Source organism: Papaver somniferum, chromosome 7 (assembly GCF_003573695.1).
Source record: "Papaver somniferum cultivar HN1 chromosome 7, ASM357369v1, whole genome shotgun sequence".
Taxonomy (NCBI): domain Eukaryota; kingdom Viridiplantae; phylum Streptophyta; class Magnoliopsida; order Ranunculales; family Papaveraceae; genus Papaver; species Papaver somniferum.
The window spans coordinates 50319500-50331522 of record NC_039364.1 but is presented as its reverse complement, the minus strand read 5'-3'; the positions used below and the strand labels follow the sequence as shown (position 1 = coordinate 50331522).

Below are 12023 nucleotides of genomic sequence, written 5' to 3'. Positions count from 1 at the left end.
TGACTTGAGTGTTTAACAAAGGGAGTTATTTACAGGTTTGAAAAACACTTGTCATTTTTTGGGTGTTGAGAAATAGTTGTTGCCGTTGAAACTCTTCAACGATCAATTCAAGTATTTCTGAGAAACTTGTTTTTCCCACTATGAGAAAATGAGTTTATTCATCCACATAGACCATCAAATGGATTCGTTTTCCGATCCCAACTGGCTTTTCTACTGAGTCTGTAACAGGTTTTCTACTAGCAAAATTAATTCACAGTGGGTCATCCCACATAACACAATACGACGGGTCACATACCCTCATGACATATTATTTGACATTGTAGAATTGCTAAGCGAATTTGGGCATGGGATGCTGCCAATTTTAATCTGCGGCCAAGCGAAGATCTGGTGGCCTCCTATAAGGCTACAAAAGGATGTAGCAGGATGGTAAAGGATTTGTAGCTGGTTGCGAACCTTGCAATTGCCACTGAATTATGGAAGTTGCAATAAAGTTTTTCTCGAAGGTGCGACAGTTAACTGGCTTGGTTTTTAAGGTCGAGTTTATCAGGTAATACGTGATAACTCTGTTAGAACGAAGGGCCATATGTTTAATACACTTGAATATTTGCACATTATGAATTACTTGAAGGTGCAACATCGATCGTGCAAGAATTCCACGCCTGTTGAGGTTTTTCGGTCTCCACCGGAGCATGGGGAAATTATGATTTGCTGTGATGGTTCTTCTCTTGGGAATCAGGCCAAGCTGGGGCTGGTGTTTGCTTTAGAGATGCTAACTCAAGAGTGCTAGGTGCTATTTGTGTTGGCCTTGGCTCGATCGTGCAAGAATTCCATGCTTGTTAAGGTTTTTCGGTCTCCACCGGAGCATGAGGAAATTATGATTTGCTGTGATGGTTCTTCTCTTGGGAATCCAGGCCCCGACTGATGTTTGCTTTAGAGATGCTAACTCAAGAGTGCTAGGTGCTCTTTGTGTTGGCCTTGGCTGGAAGACCAATTTTTATGCTGAAGTTTGCATTATTATTTATGGCCTAATGTTGGTAAAAAGATGCAATGTCATGAGGATTTGCATTAGATCAGATTCGATGAGCTGCATACAAGCTTTATAAAAGGGCGAGTTGTGTGGGACTTGGCACATAAGTGGAGAATGGCATGTGCCTTTTATAGCAACATACACGACATTCTAGCTATAGGGAAGCTAATTTCACCGCAAATGCCTAGCCAAACAAGCATGTTTGTTGGCCGAGGATGTTTTTGAGTTTTATGAGGGTAGACCAGTTTTCATTCTTGTTGTAAAAGGGCCTGGTGAGGTTTATTACCGTTTCCAATGGGTTATGTTGTTTTAGGTGCCCTTCCTGGTGCGTTTTATAACGGTTTCAAATAGGCTATGTTGTTTTAGGTGGCCTTTTTGGCTAGTTAGAATGACATGGCCTTAGCACTTTGCACATACTTTTGCTTTTCTAACGTTACTTTTATTGACCGAGTAAATAAGAAAAAAAACATCCCCTCATGAATTGTTAAATTAAAATTTGCAGAAAAGTGGCTTAGAGATGCTCGGAACAGATTACATATGAAGAATTTATCAAAAAGGAAAAAAAAAACGGTGAAATTTCCATCTTACTGATCAAACACAGCAACTGAGATCCATACTACATAACTATCAGGAAACAGTTAAAAGTGTTTACAAAAAGTAAAACACACATGCACACAACTATAAGAAACCAAGAACTTGTTTATTCAAAAATGAAAAAGATAAAACTCACACACGAAAAAAAAAGATATGATTAAAGTTGCACTTGGTAGTGGAAAAAGAATTGGTTTATTCAAAAACGTTCTACTTACTGCAGTGTGGCCGAAATTAGTTGAAATGTCTTTTTAGTCGTAGTAGCAAACAACTAACTTTTGATCTTTAGATTTTCGATGAAGCTACTTCCTTCAGCAATATCATTAGTAGAGAGAAATTTAAAAAAATCTCTGAAACTACTTCCTTTATATCCTTTAGGATGCTGTTCATCCACTAGTTCTTTTGCAGTCTCCACTTTTTCATCCATTCCCAAACTATGAAGACTAGCGATAGAATATCTTGTTTTCTCCGAGTTTAGAGTAGCTCTATGAAGAACACTCTTCTATAATCCATTACTTAATACCTCAAAAAAGTCACCAACATGAACATGTAAAACTCCGTGATCATCGGGAATGAGTCTCCATTATTCCTCATTTGTTGATATAACTTGGAGACCCTGACCAGTTTGAAGAAGAATTGTTATGCAGCTGTAGTCCGTATGCGGTGGTAAACCTAGAACACGATCCGGTTGTGGACATGGTGGATAACAATTGACAGCCATGACTTGCATTCCATCCTCAAGTTTTTCACTCATGTACGAGTTACCTAGTCCTAAACTTTCAGTGATAGCTCCCATTACTTCCACTGCTACATTTCTCACGTTTACAGCATAATGTGCCATCTTTTCTCTGCAAAAATTATGACATATCATTAGCCAGCTATTCAAATCATCCACAACTCTAAACAAGAAAACTCAAAACCCGCCATCATATTAAGTAAGTTTAATTACATGTTGTATTCACAATAATTTTGCTTCACATGACTATGTGCAGACGTGCAGGATGATTGCGGCTTTTCGGCTGAGTCGCATGAATATTTTTCGGCGGTGTACAGTCTTCGAGAACTCTAAGGTTTAAATAATTCAAACCCACTTGGTTTGTTTGTTGTCTAAGGTATAACAAATTTGATTGTTTTAGGATATGATCAAAGCGTGGATATATATGCACGAGCAAGTAACAAAAGAATTTGTCCATACTCACTAATAAATTTAAGGTCAATATAACATGATCTCATCAGCCCAAGAAACTTCCAAAATTTGTTCGTAAAATCTATCTGTAAGTATTTTTTAGCGGCATACCTGTAATCTAGTGGGTTTAACGGCCAATATTCAATCCATTTTTCCAACGGGTGTGCGTAATGTTTGAGAAATATCCTCCAGAACTGAACCACGTCACATCCATCTTTCAAACCCGTCCCGTACCTCACTGGCTTGGCAACATCATTTGACATGAATTCTTTTTTGTACTTGTTCGGCAACTCAAAAAAATTGGAAGCTGCAGTTATAGCTTCGTCCAGAACGGATTGTGAAATACCATGGTTAATGATCTATGAAAGTAATTGGCAAAACTTCATGAGATAAAGAGGAAAAAGAAAGACAAAAAAAATAGACAAAACACTTCTTGCATGGTTTATTGGTTTGCGTACACCTTAACATGTTAAACACTGAATTGATCAAAAAACATGTCCGACTAGCCTGTTTGGATATCGGAAGTTACTTTACGACTTTTAGAAGCAAAAGAATCAGAAATTAGCTTCCGGAAGCAAAGAGACTTTTGTGAAGCAAATTATTTTTACTTTTGACTTCTATAGTTGATTTCTGCTTCTAGAGCAGAAGAACTTCACCCTGCTATCCAAACACCTAAAAGAGACGTATATTGTGTCTCTAGTTCACTTTGTAAGCCCATAACATATTATGCGGTGCAAGTCTATAATGAGATAATCATTTTTATCGTTATGCTTCCCTGCAGATAGCCATAGATAGGTGAACATAAATTTTAGCAAACAGAACAATTTATGATAAATCATTAGTAAGGTAAGTTTTGGCAGTTAAATACCTGGAAGAAACATTTTTGTCGGCAAGCAACACCGATATCCTTTACTAGAGAGACCTCTCCAGAGGAGTGCTGCGCAAACCAGATATATCAATAACTGGCACATCTTTAGAAGTCTCGGTGGTGTTCTCATCCGGACGTTGGGAAGGAGGTATTACGTAACAATCAGGAACATATGGTAACCCTCTTTCTTGAGCACTTTTTCCTATTGAGAATTCATCATTATGACCATGATCACTTGATTTCTGCTTCTCATCTTCCATTTTACGTACGAAGTGAAACTATAGGGATTTATGTGAAATGGGAAAAGGAAACAGAATAGGTAAGTATGTACGAATTTGAAAGGGGATACAGGAAAGGTAGTTAGTTATACATGGTTGTGCAATATGGGTATTTATAGGGTGGTAATGCTTTGTTCTGTAGATTCTGGAAGTGTCATTAATTTTCAAAATCCCCTGTACGAGGGCCATTATTGTGAGAAAGAGGAAAGAAACGCCAAACCTGACAAGCTTCAAACAAGTTGTTTGCCTGTGGACTGAATTTTTTACGCGCAAGTGGCTGTGTAGGATTGATGGTACTTAATTAGGGATCTGTTTGTATCGTCAAGTCCCAAAAGAAACTTTTCCCGAATCCACTGAAGTACCTACGTCGGCTCATTTATAGCTCTTTATAAAGGGCTTCCTAACACTGAACCTGTTCTTAATGCAAAATTGTTTTCATACATGTAGGAATTGAAAACCAACATGGATATGCCGTCAGCGACCGGAACAGGATTGAAATCTAGGTGGGCTAAAATAAATACGTTGGGATAGCCGATAGGATCAAATTTTAAGAAACCTGTTTTGAGTCGTACTCAATTTTTTTTTAGGCATACTAAATGATGATGCCATCTAGGGTATCTTTTTAAGGGGTGTTTATCCATACCAAAATTACTAGGTTATCCTTTAATTAGATTAAACTACATAAATAATTTCTCTTTAATTAAAATCTTAAACTAAAATTAGTTAGATTATTTAAATATCCTTTGACCAAATTAAAACCTAAACAAAAACTAAATCAGTCAACATTTCTTCTCTTCATTCTTTCCAATTCTTCATTTTTGCAGCCGAACCCTCTCCATAAACATATTAATCGGTTGATGAAAAATCTTTCACAAAATCCAGATTCGATAACCCCCTAATGTATATTAGAAGGTATTTATTCAAACCCATCTTGATTTTAATTGTTCTTACTCTGTTTAATCGATAGAACAGGATTTCTTAGACGAAATTAGGGTTTTCAGAAGTGGATTCGGCCCAAATATTCGCGACAAAAAGAGACGAACTACTAGGTTTGTTCTTTATTTTTTGCTCCGTGGAAGCACAGTTCGGCCCAAAATTTGGTTTCCATTTTGAGACGAACTTAGACTATTTTGAAGTTCGTCTAATTCGACTACTCAGTATTTTAAGCCGAACTTAGTAGCCCTAATTGTTTGTCAGAAGAAGAAAAGAATTGGTTGCATAAAGTTATCTTATATATAACGAACAGGGAAATAGAGTCTCGAAAAAAAAATCCCAACCTCATCGGAGGTGCACCGCTCTGTAGACGATGGAACTAAGCTTCCCAATAGAGTCTCGAAAAAACAATCACCATTGTTGCCATCCTGATGTGACGAACAGGGAAATACAACCCAAAACAAGAGTGGAGAAAAAACTGTCCAAGGAGATAGTCGAATGAACGGAAAGGACGAGTCGATCCCATGCATACAAAATCTCAGATAAAACAAATGAGCCTTATCTAGAGAAATAACAACCCCAGAGAAATAAGTTTTCCGGTGGTTGAGATAGAGGGCTGGTACAGTCCCAACCTCATCGGAGGTGCACCAACTCGTACCGTCAATGGAGGAATGAAATGAACTCGAGCTGCAAATAGTGCACGCGCTTACAGAGCGACTATGAATGACAGAGTAAGGTCTCACTGCCACAATAAGATAGTCGATTGGAGTTAACCACCAATCTCTACTACTGTGGTTACGAGACAAACGCAACTGCGTGCTTCCAAAATGACAAAGTCATGTCAAGTGACGCTATGATGAACTCAGACGGACTAATAATGATGAAAGACAATCCAGACGAGGCAATCATGAAAGACAATCCAGTATCATATGCCACAACGAGCAAACTGGAGGGAAAACTCCACATGATGGAGACGACTGATCAAAAATGCAGATGATTACTTACTATATATGAATCATTTGCATGAGTAAAGACAAAGGGCAACGCTAGTAGTCATGAACACAGGTGAGTCCCAAAGGAACAAAGTCGAAGAAAGAAGAACTGGAGACGTACCATTACAATGAGAAACGGATCAATGAATATCCATTATTGTCTAGCTATCACAAAGCCAACGACGACGAGATGGCACAAACACTAACTCTTTGTCACAGCCACCAACGAACTCGTACTGAGACGAAACAAAAGTTTGAAGGGCCATGGGGCACAATCTAATTTTTTCCACGCCAAAATATCAAGTCGATACATCTCGACGAAGCAAGGCTAAGCCACATAACGGCAGTCTCAAATCAGTAAAGCTATTTTCTGTGTTTTCTATATTAACAGTGATAGGTTCGGCTGTCCCGTGAAAATTATTAATGGGCCGAACAAAAATACGTACACATTCCCAACAGGTTCGGCCCAAAATCATAGTTCCATTATAGAGCCGAACTTAAATTATACAGAAGTTCGTCTCATTCGACTTCCCTTTTTCCTTTGGCCGAACTTATTACTTAACCTTAATGGAGTTTGTAGATGACAGTGTCAAGTTCTGCCCAAAAGTAGTAATCCTTTTTGAGCCGAACTCATACTATAAAGAAGTTCGTCTCGTTCGATTTCTCTTAAATTTAGGCCGAACCTATTAATTGAAATTCAATGAAGATTTGTAGATTAATGAAGTTCGGCCCAAAAGTAGTATTCATTTTTGAGCCGAACTTACGGTATAGAGAAATTCGTCTCGTTCGATTTCTCTTAATTTTAGGCCGAACCTTACTTTTCAAATTCACAAATTTCGAGCAGCGCCCAAAATCATTCTCATAATCCAAAAAGTTCGCCAAATCCGGATCATTGTTGAAGTTGATGTGTATTATATTGTGTCTACGAGATGAAGATTCACCCGGATCATCCATTTTGAATCACAAAAATCACCCAAATCTCAAAAACCCTAGGTTTTTTCACTTCTTCTTCCTCTCTCAAAACCCCAACTCTCTCACTCAAAACTCAGATTTTTTTCAACTAATATAACACTAACAACTTAACCTAGTCAATCATTAACATTATTAACTAATCATTATTATTAAAACTAATCATATTTATTAATACTAATTAAATAAGGGTAAATATGCCATCATAAAGAAAGGTAGATAAGGGGTGATGGTGTTTTTTATTTAGTGACCCTATTTTGGCATTATTCAGTATGCTTCAAAAAAATTCAGTATGCCTCAAAACAGGTTTCAATTTTAAGGGGGCTATTTGTTTTTCCACAATATTTTCCTTTTGGGCTGTATTTAGAATTTTGGGGTGCCTGGAGCACCCCCAAGCCACCCCCAGTTCTGTCAGTATGTCGTGTTATTTAACAGGCACAACCGGTGTTATTTGCAAGTTCTTGATAAAACTCGGATAGTGACTTTCACTCTAGAGTCATTTTCTGGCCACCACTATAATGAAAAATGTAAGGTTTTACTTGTTTATTTACCGTGTATTATAAGTAATTTCTAAAATAAGTAAGAGGTGTGAAGATTCCAAAATATGATACTTCTTTTGTTCTATAAAAGATGGGTTTTTTCTCTCTATAATTTTACCTTTTTTTAAGGAAAAATGATAAACCAAAACACATACTTTATATGAGATCAGGGAAGGAGTAACGAGGTTAAGTAAATAATATGGCTGGATTTTGTAAGATGATTATAAGGATAGCCATTATCATAAAGAATAGTTGCTATAATAAACCATTAGACTAAATAAACAATGGCTCAGAGTCAATGGTTCAGTGTTGTCACAATCACAACTTGAAGGTCTCGGGTTCCAAATTTAGACAAAGTATTTGACGTTGTGGCCGTGGAGACCTGGGCTCGAATCCCAGCAGATTTTCATTTACAACCAAGAGCTAGAACGATTGGTTGATTAAGTTTGCACAGTAGCACACATGTTCAATTCCCACCACTCACATAACTTTTACAAAATCTTGGGTAAAGGAGAGAGAGGATGCGAGAAAAAAGGTTGGAAAATGGAGGAAGAAAATTGTTGCAGCTGGAGAGGAAGAGTTTTGAGATCTCCATGGAGGTTCTTGGAAACAAAGAAGTACTTAAAATCTTAGATAGGGGATGGGGAGGTACTAGAGCTTGGATTGCATTTCCAGATAGGATGATGTTTTGGGTGATTGGGAATCTGAAGACGTTTTTCAAAGGTAAACAAAAAGATTTAACTTTTGAAGAAAGTGAAGGAAATGAGATATTTAAGATGCAGCTACAGAATAATAGTGGGGGGAGTACATTAGGATTTCAACTTTCAAGGAAGGGGAGGAGAGGAATGCATATATTTTATGCGTTCCAAGTGGTGATAATCGCAGCTTCTGGTCTATATTGGCTGAGGTGTTGGATATATTTATGGAGAGAAATGGAAGGAAGGAGGTTGTTCAGGATGTGCCAACGGATCTGGATTTTCCTAAGGTTTTGTCTTCAACGAGATCAAGATTACAAAGGATTGGGGTTGTGAAGGTATCCAAGAGGCTTAATTGGAATTATGTAGCAGTTTTAATAAAGAAGAGATTGGATGTTTGTCGGTTCTTGGTGATGGAGGATAAAAGTGAAGGACTGGCTATTTTCAATATGAATGAGAAGGAGTGGACGCAGGTTTGGGAGCCTAAAAGAGGGAGGTATAGAGATGTAGATCTCTGTGTTTCACAGTGGAGTGGAGAAAAGAGGGATACCAGAAGAATTCCAATGAAGAAGGTTCAAGTTGAAGGATGGAATAAGGGTGGAATGAAGTATTCAGTGGAGAAAACTCAGCAACCTATGACTTGGTTTAAAATTAGGGGACTAGAACCAGTTCATTGGTCATCTGGTACCTTCAGAAAGATAGGAGATGATTTTTCTATGGGAAAATTTTCAAAAATAGCAATTGAAACACTAAGAAGAGAAGGTTATCACTTTTTTCGTATTACTGTTAATGGAAACTACAGTAAGGTGCCGGCGGTTATGGTGACAGAGGTGGAGGATAGCAGGGTGGTGCTGAAGGCGGAGTGGGATACGAACTATGAGGAGAAGATTCAGCTAACAGAAGAGGAGTACAGGCGTGAAGTGAGGGAATTTGATATTTCGGCGGAGACGGTTTCTTTAGCAAAGTTCAAAATGCTGCCAATTCAAAACTGATGGAGCGAAATAGGGCTTTAATACATAAAAGTTCAGTCAGAAACGGATCAGATAATGAGACAGACAAAACTGAGTCAGCTAAGGCATCTGAGTCATGGACTTATGTGGCAAGGGGTAGAGTAAATTCACATTCAAATTCAAAAGCTGGTCAAATGGTCAATGTTGGTCAAAATTCAACCGTTGCTGAGACCAATTTGAATATTGGAGATTCTAACAGACATATTATAGAGTTGGAAGAAGAAGATGGGGAGGAGAATAGTGTAAATCACGATGTGCAGTTAATGGAAGGAAGTCAAGTAGTGGGAGAGATAAACTTGTTATCTGAAATTTAAAACAAGGTGGTGATGAAGCTAGGAGATGTACAGATTTCTCATACTGAGAGTCTAGAAAGGGTAATGGAAGCGCCGGAGTTAATGATGCTACATTGCTGTTCTTATGGGGGAGCATGCGATGGAGACAAGGAATTGCTTAAGGTGTGGTGTTGAAGCAGGTAATGAAATATAAACAAAGATTTAAGCAAGTGAATGCACAGAAGAAGAAAGACGCAGGAAGAAGGTTAGATGAAGATTGGATGAAGGAGTTGGAATTAGTAGCAGTTAACCCATTGAGCATGGTGGATGCAGGGAAACAAAATACAGAAGTAATTAATGGATATTAAAGTCATAAGCTGGAATATTCGTGGGTTAAACGCTTTTGAGAGGATGGTGGCTTTGAAAAATCTGGTGATGGCTCAAAAATGCACAATTTGTCTGATTCAAGATACTAAGATGATGAAGATGGATCATTGGGTAATTCAAAATATTTTGTATGATGGAGAGTTTGATTGGATGTATTTTCCTTCAGTTGGTGCTAGTGGAGGGCTGCTTACAGTCTGGGATAAAAGTAAGTTAGTGAAGGAGGGAGAAAGGGTACGAATGAATAATATTTCCACACTGTTTACTCTTAAAGATAATTGGGATAAATTAGTTGTGTGCAATTTGTATTCACCTTGTGAGTATACTGAAAGGGAGGTGTTTCGGAAGGATTTGGAGGAGATAAAGAATTGGTGGGAAGGACCAATGTGTTATGGAGGGGACGTCAATGCAGTAAGGAGCAATGAGGAGAGGAATAGGGGAGATGGAGATAGCAGAAACAATAATTTTCTAAACAATTTTATTTACAATCAGGAGTTGGTGGATTTACCTTTGCTGGGAGGTGCTTTCACTTGGTCAGATATGCAAACTGATCCTTTATTATGCAGATTAGATAGATTTATGCTGATTGTGGGCTTTGATGTTATGTTTCCTGATGATGTTCAAATGACACTAGCAAGAGTGATATCTGATCACAAACCAATGCTAATTTCAAAACCAGGTCTTGCTTGTAAACCATATTTTAAATTTGAGAATGGTTGGATTTATCATAAGCAGTTTAAGCAGTTGGTTGAACAATGGTGGGGTATGATGAATTTTGAAGGTTCAGCTAGTTTCATCTTTTTTAAGAAACTTCAGAATCTGAAATACTTGTTGAATAATTGGAGTAGGGAGGAGTTTGGAGGTGTCAAAAGGGAGAAAAACGATTTGACATAGCAAATTGATTATTTGGATCAAATGGAGGAGACTCATCAATTGAGTGAGATGCAGTTTGGTGATAGAATGCAATGTAAGTAAAAATTGAAGAATATTACTGTTATCGAAGCAAGGAATTGGCATGCTAGAGCCAAACAAAATGAATTCAAGTGGGGTGATTCAAATACTTCTTATTTTTTTAGAATAGAAAATTCAAGGAAGAAAAGAAATACTATTGTGAAATTGGATGTGGATGGGGTTGAATACTTTTATCAAGATGTCATTAAGATGGAAATGAGAATCTTTTATAGTAATTTGTTTACAGAAGACAATGTTGTGGATTTTTCTCTGGATAATCTGGATTTTCCAAGCATTGAAGAGGAAGAGAAGATGGAGATGGAGAAAGAGTTTTCAGAAGATGAAGTTTTTAAAGTGATCAAGAATTATGGAGCTAATAAATCTCCAGGTCATATGGATTTTCAATGGAGCTTTATAAGACTTGCTGGCCTATCATTAAAGGTGATTTTATGAAGCTGATGGCTGAATTTAATAAATATGGGACATGGGATTGGAGGCTTAACTGTTCTTTTTTGTCTCTTATCCCTAAGAAGGTGGATTCATTATTACCTAAAGATTATAGACCACTTAGTCTATTGGTTAGTGCTTATAGAATTTTATCTAAAGTATTGTCTAATAGGCTAAAGGAAGTTATGCATAAGCTAGTTTCAGAGTATCAAGGGGATTTTATTAAAGATAAACAGATATTGGATGGAGTTTTAATAGCTAGTGGATGCATTGATAGCAGGTTGAAAGAGAAAAAACCAGGAGTTTTATGTAAGGTTGATATGGAGAAGGCTTTTGATCATGTGAAATGGAAGTCTTTGTTGAGAATTTTGGAGAAACATGGATTTGGAGCTAAGCGGATTTCATGGATAAGATGGTGTATTTCCTCTGCTCAAAGTTCTGTGTTGGTAAATGGCAGTAGTACAGATAAATTCAAGCCTTCAAAAGGTTTGAGACAAGGGGATTCATTGTCACGTTTTCTGTTTTTTTTTGTTGTGGAGGTATTGTCTAAACTTTTGAAGGATGCTAATGTGAGGGGGTAGCTTCATGGTTTTCAGATGGTGGAGAATGGTGTCATGATCTCACACCTGCAGTTTGCAGATGATACATTGATTTTTGTTGATGCAACTGTGGAGGATATAAGAAGATTGTTTGTTGTTCTTAATACATTTGAAATGCTTACAGGTTTAAAACTGAATCTTGAGAAGAGTGCTATGATCAGTGTGGGTACAGATGAAGTGGTCAAAGATTTAGCTTTGGAATTGGGGTGTAAGGTGGAGCAGCTGCCAATAAAGTATCTGGGACTTCCCTTATGAGCTACAGCTAGAAATGCTTCAGTTTGG

The 12023-nt window shown here is 37.6% G+C and overlaps 1 protein-coding gene and 1 pseudogene across 1 annotated transcript; one reads left to right on the top strand and one right to left on the bottom strand.

The window, feature by feature from the left end:
- Nucleotides 1-1889: 1889 nt before the first annotated feature.
- Nucleotides 1890-3932, bottom strand: LOC113294625 (annotated as a pseudogene).
- Nucleotides 3933-9717: 5785 nt separating this feature from the next.
- On the top strand, nt 9718-10638 carry LOC113294624. Its single transcript, XM_026543008.1, has one exon. The coding sequence runs from the start codon at nt 9718-9720 to the stop codon at nt 10636-10638; it is 921 nt and encodes a 306-aa protein (XP_026398793.1).
- The last annotated feature ends 1385 nt before the right edge of the window (nt 10639-12023 follow it).

Coding starts and splice junctions, on each gene's coding strand:
- LOC113294624 (XM_026543008.1), top strand. CDS start 9,718: ATGGATATTAAAGTCATAAGCTGGAATATTCGTGGGTTAAACGCTTTT.